Source organism: Dendrobates tinctorius, unplaced genomic scaffold (genome assembly GCF_039654945.1).
Source record: "Dendrobates tinctorius isolate UK_male_01 unplaced genomic scaffold, ASM3965494v1 ptg000029l, whole genome shotgun sequence".
Classification (NCBI taxonomy): domain Eukaryota; kingdom Metazoa; phylum Chordata; class Amphibia; order Anura; family Dendrobatidae; genus Dendrobates; species Dendrobates tinctorius.
The window spans coordinates 12,217,501-12,226,730 of NW_027361697.1; the positions used below are offsets into that span (position 1 = coordinate 12,217,501).

Genomic DNA, 9,230 nt, shown 5'->3' on the forward strand with positions numbered 1-9,230 from the left:
AACTGTGTGTGATGATAGAAACTCCATGGAGTTAATAGCATCACACACAGTTGGGTGATCCCGGCCAAGATCACTGCTGCATCACACTGCATTTAAATACTTACGAAAATCCTTGCGGACCCGGGGAGAGGCGTTGTCCCAGCCATCCATCAGCGATGCGGCCACCTCGTTCCAGAGCCGCCGGATCACCACGTTGTCCGAGTGCAGTTGGTGACGGGTGTCCCACAACGGGACTCGCTCCTGGACTAGACGGATGAGCTCGTCGTTGTCCAGGGCGAGGTCCTCCTCCCGCTGTGGAGCCTAGAAAAGAAAGACAAACATTAATCTTTGAAAGATTTTAAAAAAAAAAATATTGATAACTAGCTGAAGAGCCCGGCGCTGCCCGGGCATAGTAACTAACTGTGGTTAGTTATATAAATTTAAAATTATCCTCCATCCCATAGTCCCGTGCCCATATTCCATCATACATATCCTCCATCCCATAGTCCTGTGCCCATATACCCATCATACATATTCGCCATCCCATATGCCTGTGCCCATATACCCATCATATATATCCTCCATCCCATAGTCCCGTGCCCATATACCCAAACAAACAAACATACACACACACACACACAAACACACACACACACACATACACACTTTGAGCCCTAGATATTGATAAACAATCCATGAAAAAATTATTTGTTTTAAATGGAAATAAATGGAAAAAAAACAACAAACATCGAAAAAAACAACCATGAAAATTTAAAAAAAACAACTAAAAAATACCAAAAAAAAAAAAAAAAAAACCAGACTAGAAAATAAGTAAAAAAAAAAAAAAAACAGTCCGTCTGTACTTACATCACGTCTACCCGCCCGCACTTGGCCTTGCTGCTCCTGCCGTTCCTCCGGTGGTGGTGGCGTGATGGAGGATGAGCTCTGAAAATTAAACCAAAAAAATTAATCACATGTGTTTATTTTTTCAAATCCATACGGAAGCATAGTACTCACTTCTTCTGCCTCTTGCCCTGTCCCGGGGACATATTCTTCACCAGATGAAGACATGCTGCAATAAAAAAAAAAAGAGACATAAGTACATAGAAATGTATTGAAATTTCAGCCAGACATTAGGTTTTTCATACTTACATTGGTGCAGCTTGTGCTGTGTGTCCACTAGTGAGCAATCCTTAAAGTATTGTGGAATCCCAGTGCCCACACCATTTTATCACCTTGGTTCAATTTTTTTTTTTTACTGTCTAGACCAAATTTCAGTCATGTTTATGTAAAAAACGCATGCGCATAAAAACGCAAGACCATGCGCAAGTATTGCGCTCCCATAGGCTCCAATGTGGTGTTTTTGCGCATTCCGTGCGCATTCCGTGCGCATGCGTTGTTTTAACGAGACAGGGCGGAACCAAAAATGCAACATGTTGCGTCTGACGCGCCTGGCGCAAAAGACAAAAAAACGCATGCGCACGAAAGCGCAAATATGCGCAAGACCATGCGCACATCATGTAAAATATAGGTGCGCAGTGCGCATGCGCACTGGTGCGCCCGATGCGCTGCGCACAAAAGCGCTAATGTGAAACCAGCCTTAGATATTAGAAAAAACTTTTTGACAGTTAGCGTGATCAATGAGTGGAACAAGCTGCCACGAGAAGTGGTGAGTTCTCCTCCAATGGAAGTCTTCAAACAGAGGCTGGACAGATGTCTGTCTGGGATGGTTTAGCGAATCCTGCTTTGAGCAGGGGGTTGGACCAGATGGCCCAGGAGGTCCCTTCCAACTCTACCATTCTATGATTCTAAGTCTACTAGTTGTTATATTAATAATGTCGCTAGACTACTTAGAAAAGCACAGTTGACTACGATTTTCTATAGTTAAAAAAACATGTACACTAGCATATATCAGCCCAAAGGAAGCCACAAGGCATATGATGGGTGAATGTGCCCAACTGATAAAGTTGGATATTCTCCGTGAGCTTTCCCTCCACATGCGCATACACTACAATGTGAATTTGGCCTCACTTGAAATTGGATTGTGTTTTTTTACAGAAATTGTATAAAACTCCCTTTTAAATTAGAAAAAAAAGTTTGCCCATAGCAACCATCCAAAGTGAGAATCCTATTGCTTACTCTTGTCTTCTTATTTTAAAGTCATGAACATATTACTTTTTGTGAAAGATACAGTCTTTAGAGGTATATTGCATGTATTTATTCAAGTTTTATAAACTGAGACTACAACAAGAAATATTTCCCAGTTGTGTATGATTAAAAGGCCTATTGGAGAGACGTACACGGTGTGAACCTGGAAGAGTAAAACAATGACAGTATGTTCAAACCGGATAAAAAGGAACTCGTCGACTGATTCCTGCTGCCTGGATTAAGGGTAGCCGGAATCGGAGCATGGTTCTGCCATTGCAGTCAGGTATGTTTTTCTCCGAAATGCTGCGTCCTATACGGTTTGAAGAACCAGCCAGGGACTATAGGGAGAGACAAGACTAGTCCGTTGCTTCCCCTGGCCGGCGTCTCCTTGTTCCGCTCTTCCAATGTACTAATACAGTACCTTTCGAAAGTTTCAGTTTTTGACTTTCCACAAAAATGTAAAATAACCAATAAATTTCGTTCAACTTCACAATTGTGCCCCACTTGTTGTTGATTCTTCACCAAAAAATTTACATTTGGTATCTTTATGTTTGAAGCATGATATGTGGGAAAAGATTGAAAAGTTCCAGGGGGCCGAATCCTTTGGCAAGGCACTGTAGGTAGAGAATCTGGCTGGGGCAGCAACGAACTAGTCTTGAAACTATGATTTCTCTGAAATGCTGTGTCAATCATGCAGCAAATGTCTGATTCACGCTGCCCAAAGTTTCAGCAGCATGAATCTACTGACCGATTCCCTTTAAACTCTCTTCTTTGGGATTAGATGTTAAAAGGGTCTTTGCAAACTTACTAGTTGTTAAATTTCCATTTTTAATACCCAAAGTATATTTGGATTATACTAAGAGGAGATCTCATTTACATGAATGGTCAATAAAAAAGAAACTGGAACATGATTTATTCCTTTCAAGAACCTTACAAAGGACCAGAGGACATTCATTATGTGTGTAGGAAAAGTGATTCTGGCAGCTAAATAGGAAAGAGTTCTTTACAGTTAGAGCGGTCAGACTTTGGAGTGCCCGACCATAAGAGGCAGTAATAGCCGATACTACAACCACATTTAAAGCGCTGGATGCTTTTCTCACAACTAATAACATTGTGGGTTCTAAATAATTGAGCGACAGAGAATGTAAAACCGGTCGATAAAGGTTGATCTTGACGGACCTGTGTCTCTTTTTTCTTTTCAACCTATTTAACGGTGATTAACTTTATTTTTGTGTCCGTTATGAACTTTATGTAAATTTGTATAAACGTGCCAATTTGAAGTCTGGTGTCGTTTCTGCAGAGCTCTGCTGCTATAATGTATATACAGTGCTTCCCATTACAGTGGTGCTTCCACGTCTCATCTCTTACAATGGCAGAAGTCAACATTTATCTCCATTTCTTGCTCTTAATTAAATGTAGTGTTAGGCAGGCACTGTAGAGAGGGAGCACTGTATATAACAAATACTTGCAACAGATATTTTTACATCTCTGCTTACTTTCCAGGGTGAAGGAATGTTGCCATATTTTGGTAATTTCCGCCTCTTAGCTGAATTCTCTACACCTTTTGTCAATCAACGGTACGTCAAAAACCTTGTTATGCTGTAATTCTTAAATATTGTGTGCATACGGGTCTTGCTCCATGCTGTCTTGGCAGAGGAGTGGCATACCAACCAGTAGTATAGTGCAGCGGGGGGGGGGGGGGGGAGATGAGCAGATTGATATATTTTTTGTGGGAAAAGATTCAATAGAACTTGTAATTTCCGCAATCGACATTTCTGCTAATTCTGGGTTTAGTAGTCCACTGGGCAAAGCTACTTACTGCCTAATATATCTGTGTCCACGCCCACTGGACTCCTAATCCTAAGGCAAGCAGGGATTAAAATGAATAAATCCATTATAAATTAATTAGTATTTTACTATATATAGATTTAGTCTAAATATCTTGCCACAAAACTTTATATCTGCTCAGCTCTACCTGCTCTATAACTTTCTGCATGTTCATCAAGAAAATTCTCTTGAATTATATATAACGGTATGGTATAGGCTAGAGGGATTAAGCTCCCATTTTGCGCCTGGTTTTACTCTGTATACATGAACCTTTGTGCATGAGTTGCATATTGAGACCTAAGAATTGGATCCTGTTGGTGTTGATAAACCTTCTGTCCTTGGCCTAATACATGTCATTGCATGTAATGTAATATTGCCTTCAGCATGTGGTGCCTTTAATCACAGGTGGAGCGTCCGTTTTTGCAAATTATCAAGAGTCTTGCCAAACAAAACTTAAGAAAATGCTCTGAATTATTTGCAGGCGTCACACCAGAATTTCTCATCCATTCCAAATCTAGTTGTGTTCTCAAAGGGGTTGTCCAGGCTTTGGCCTCTCTGTGACTGCAGTCTGCCAGATTGTGACAGCATGTTGTGCGCACGCTGTCACAATTCCCGGTGCGAGTGAACGGCCACGTGACTGCATGTATGTGGTGTGCATGCCTGTCATCACATAAAAACTAAACTCATCCAGCTTCTCTCAATTCTTTTCTATTGAGAGAAGCCGTAAGCGTCTAGTAGGTATGTGACCGCAAGTACAAATCACATATATGGGAATCATGACCGCCAATTTTTGTCCCAAACGTGGACAACCCCTTTCTTACACAACCCTGTATAGAAGAACAGACCAGCGAGAAATAGTAATAAACGTTCTCTCATGAGTTTTACATACTGCTTCCATTACATCTGTTGTAAATCTAGATTGCAATTTGCTTTCTTCGCATATTAAGTTGCTTGAACCACACAACATCTATATATGAGAAAGGCCGAAGAACAAGGCTTTGTATTATATATTCTGTATTTATCACACTCCATTCAATGTTAAAGTATATTTGTTTTGTGCATATCATTGTGGACAGTTGCATTTTAATCCTTTTATGCCCATGGTGGAACATAATTAACAAAATTTTATTGTTTGTATCTGATTTATCATTAACTCTACTTCACCTATTGAGTTTTGCAGGTGGTTCTTCGAAGTCCTGGGATACCCAAAGCACTCCCTGCCTAACATGGTGAATGGAGTCTTGATGACAGTTGTCTTCTTCATTGTGAGAATAGCGGTCATACCTACCTATTACAGGCGCGTCTTTTCTACCTTTGGCACAGAGGCATTTCATAGACTGGGCTTAGGAGCACAGTGTGCTTGGATCATCTCCAGCGTCTCTTTGGATATAATGAACGTTATGTGGATGATGAAAATTACAAAGGGATGCTACAAAGTCTTGTATCACACTGATGGTACATCGACCAAAACTCAGAAAAATGGAAAAGCAGAGTAGAAGCAACAGACTTTCTAGTGTCTTCCATTCTTCCATCCTTCAGATGTTGCAGGCTCTGCAAGGACTTGCATGTTTTTTTCTCGCCATGACATAAAATGTATTTTATTGAACTTCCATAATTACCTCTTCGTAATGTTCCCTCTTCATATTTACATCCTGCACTTCCACCAACCATCCACTGTTCCAAAGAGCGAGAACATCTCTCCTGATAAAGCGTTGTTGTCACCGTAGGCTATAACTCAGCAGGAAGATGGAAGCTTTGACACTCTGTGACCATCCTGTTCTTCACGTGTACTAACATTGGTTGGCAAGATGAAGTTGGCAGGGAAGTTTCAGCTCATTTGATCTTGGTTTTTTTTTGCAAAGCTTTGCCAAGCATATACGGTTCCTTACAAATAATATTTGGGAGATCTGCTCTCTCGTACATCCAGGGGAGGCTTTGATCATAGCTCATGTCAAATAAGGGACATTTCTCAAGAAAATATAAGGGAATATTTCACTTGTCCTTTGTGGCATGATACATTCACCTTTTTTATCTAAAATATGCACAGAAGAGCTGATCTCCCAAACTTGGATTGCCAAGGGCCTTATTTGGGGTCTCCATGAAATTATACAGATGTCATATAAATCCAAGGCACCCCCTTAAACGACACTCTATGTAAAGACAACTGAACTATTGATATGTTAAAGGGATTGTTCCTTCTGGGATAATTATGGCATATTGATATACCATGCCATAAATATCTACCGGTAATACATGCAGGTCCCACTACTGCGACCCTCATGTATCTCTAGAATATGGGTTGAGAGAAATGGGGAGGTAGCGACTCATGTGCAGCTGTCTCCACTTTATATGATTGTTCTGAAAATTGCCACCCATGCTTCTCCATTAGAAGGTTCCCCCAGGTTAACACATTTCAAGCCAAGACTTGGATTTTTATCACTTTGAATATTCAGAAATATTCACTGATCGCATTTGAGATTTGCATATTCTATGAAATGTTAGAAGCTATGACATGCCGTGATTGGGTAAACTGTAAGAGGAAGGTATTGAAGAAAAAAAACAACGAGATGTCTTGAAAGATCAGTGTCTTGTTTTGTGGCAGACATACGGTAGCTTTATAGAATTAATTGAAATCTTACAAATACTTTTAAGTATTTGTTTTAACAAAAAAAAAATTATAGATGGAGGGAATAAAGCCCTCCTCAAAGTGAAGAAACAATATGGTGGGAAATAATATAAAAAGTTTTCTTTTATCTGCCAGCACTCTGATGTGCACAGTTGAAAACTAAGGGCCTGATTCATCATTTGCATTTTTTAAGTCATTTTCTTTTTTTGTTTTGCTGTATTTGATGAATTTTTGGGTTTTTTTGCAACAAATTCTTCATGAATTTTTCGCAAAGTGAAAAATGCTTTTTATTTTCCGTTTTAACCTGTTTTGTGACATTTTTATTGCAAAAAGTCACGTTAGACAAAAATATGCAAAAATTTAAGGCATAGATAAAATCACTCCAGGTTGGACTGCAATACATTTGTGCAAAAAATTAGCAACAAAAAGGTGCAAGTGCAATAATGAATTTGGCCCTATTGGCCCTTAGTCTCCTATAAATATTTGAGTGGGTCGACCTTAAAATGATGCAATTTATAAGTACACCCCCTATTCTTCATCTTCAGTTTGTTAGGTAAGATCAGATTTTGTGTACATTTTTGGTTCATTATTGGGAGAACTTTTTCATGTGTTGCATATACAACAATTATCTGACTTCTATTACATGAATATTTTTACAAGCAAGGAAGGTTTAGATTACAAAGAACAAGCATGGGGAAAACCAAATTCCACGATAGGCTATTTTCATATGTTTAATTCCCAAACATTTACCCCCGACATGTGCCACAGTTTAGGTATACAGTAGAATAAGCCGCCTGGCTACAGTGGCATGTAAAAATTTGGGCACCCCTGGTCAAAATTGCTGTTATTGTGAACAGCTAAGCAAGTTGAAGATGAAATGATCATTTCCTTGGTATTTTAAGAAAAAAACCCATAAAATTACGAAAAGGAAAATGGGCCAATGCAAAAATGTGGGCACTTTTGGAGATTTTTATGCTCAGATAACTTTGACCAAGGTTTCAGACCTTATTTAGCCTGTTAGTTATGGCTTATTCACCATCATCGTTAAGAAAGGCCAGGTGATGCAAATTTCCCAGCTTTAAAAAATCCCAGCTTCCTCTAACCTTGCGCCAATAAACAGCAGCCAAGGGTTCTTCTAAGCAGCTGCCTAGCACTCTGAAAATGGTGGAGGCCCACAAAGCAAGAGAAGGCTATAAGAAGATGGCAAAGCATCTTCAAGTTGCCCTTTACTCAGTTTGCAATGTAATTAAGAAACTGCAGTTAACAGGGACAGTGGAGGTCAAAATAAGGTCTGGAAGACCGAGCAAAATTTTAGTGAGAGCTGCTAGTAGGATTGCTAGAGAGGGAAAACAGAACCTCCGCTTGACTGCAAAAAACATTCAGAAAGATTTGGCAGACTCTAGAGTTGTGGTATTGTTCTGCTGTTCAGAGACACCTGCACAAATATGGCCTTCAAGGAAGAGTCATCAGAAGAAAACCTCTCCTGCATCCTCACCATAAAATTCAGTGTCAGAAGTATTCAAATGAACATCTAAACAAGCTTGATGCATTCTCTAAGCAAGTCCTGATCAGGTTAAACTATAACTTTTTGACCACAATGATGAAAGGTATGTGTGAAGAAAAAAGGGTGCAGAATTTCAGGAAAAGAACATCTTGCCAACCACTAAGCATGCGGTAGGATCAATCATGATTTGGGGTTGTGCTGCAGCCAATGGCACTGGGAACACTTCACGGGTAGAGGGAAGAATGGATTCAATAAAATTTCAACAAACTCTTGATACAAACATAGCACCATCTGTAAAAATTTTCAGAGTTCTAGGCAACTGTTTAGAAGAACCCATGATTGCTGTTTTTTTGATGCAAGATCAGAGGAAGCTGTGTTTTAATAGACCTGGGAAACTTGCACCACCCAGCCTTTCTTAACCATGATAGTGAACAAGCCATAACCCTAAGAGGCTAATTAAAGTTTGAAACATTGGTCAAAGTTACCTGAGCACACAACTCTCCAAGGGTTCCGAAACGTTTGCTTTGACCCATTTTCCTTTTTGTAATTTTTAAAAAGTGACTACACACCTACACACACACATATATATTTTTTTGATTTCTTATATATATATATATATATATATATATATAAAAATCAAAAAAAGGGCAGCACTACCAAAATTAAATAGTTGGTGCAAAACCTATTCAGCAGTGTCCAAACAGCCAAATTAACAAAAGTAAAAAAAAATACTGAGTGCTGCCTATTTTTTTACTTTTTTTTACTTATATATATATATATATATGTGTGTGTGTGTGTCATCTTTAACTTTAGACCTTTGAGATAATTTCAACTTGCTTAACTGTTGACAATAAGTGTAGTTTTACCAAGGGGTGGCCACACTTTTACATGCCACTGTATATGTTTTGTGGTTAAAAAAAAGAGAATATTATACTTTTGCAGGATGCCTTGGGATATATAATTAATCGAGCGAATGGGGTCTACGGATACCACAGATGTGGGTGTTCGGAGCTTCACTGGTGCATATGGCAAACGTATACTGTAAAGGGAGTGTGAACATGGCGTTAGAATACATTGTTGTTGTTATATATATATTAATTAACTACATGCACTATAAACAACCTTTGTAAACTGTTGATGGCGCCA

At 39.2% G+C, this 9,230-nt stretch overlaps 1 protein-coding gene across 3 annotated transcripts in view; it reads left to right on the forward strand.

Annotated features, from left to right (window-relative positions):
* Window positions 1-6,534, forward strand: part of TLCD4 (TLC domain containing 4) — an 85,844-nt gene extending 79,310 nt beyond the window's left edge. For all 3 annotated transcript variants that reach the window (XM_073571395.1, XM_073571396.1, XM_073571394.1), the window contains exons 6-7: window positions 3,631-3,704; window positions 5,135-6,534. In XM_073571395.1, coding sequence (XP_073427496.1) covers window positions 3,631-3,704; window positions 5,135-5,450 — 390 coding nt within the window. In that variant the 3' untranslated portion in view covers window positions 5,451-6,534. The remainder of the gene's footprint in view (window positions 1-3,630; window positions 3,705-5,134) is intronic.
* Window positions 6,535-9,230: the final 2,696 nt, after the last annotated feature.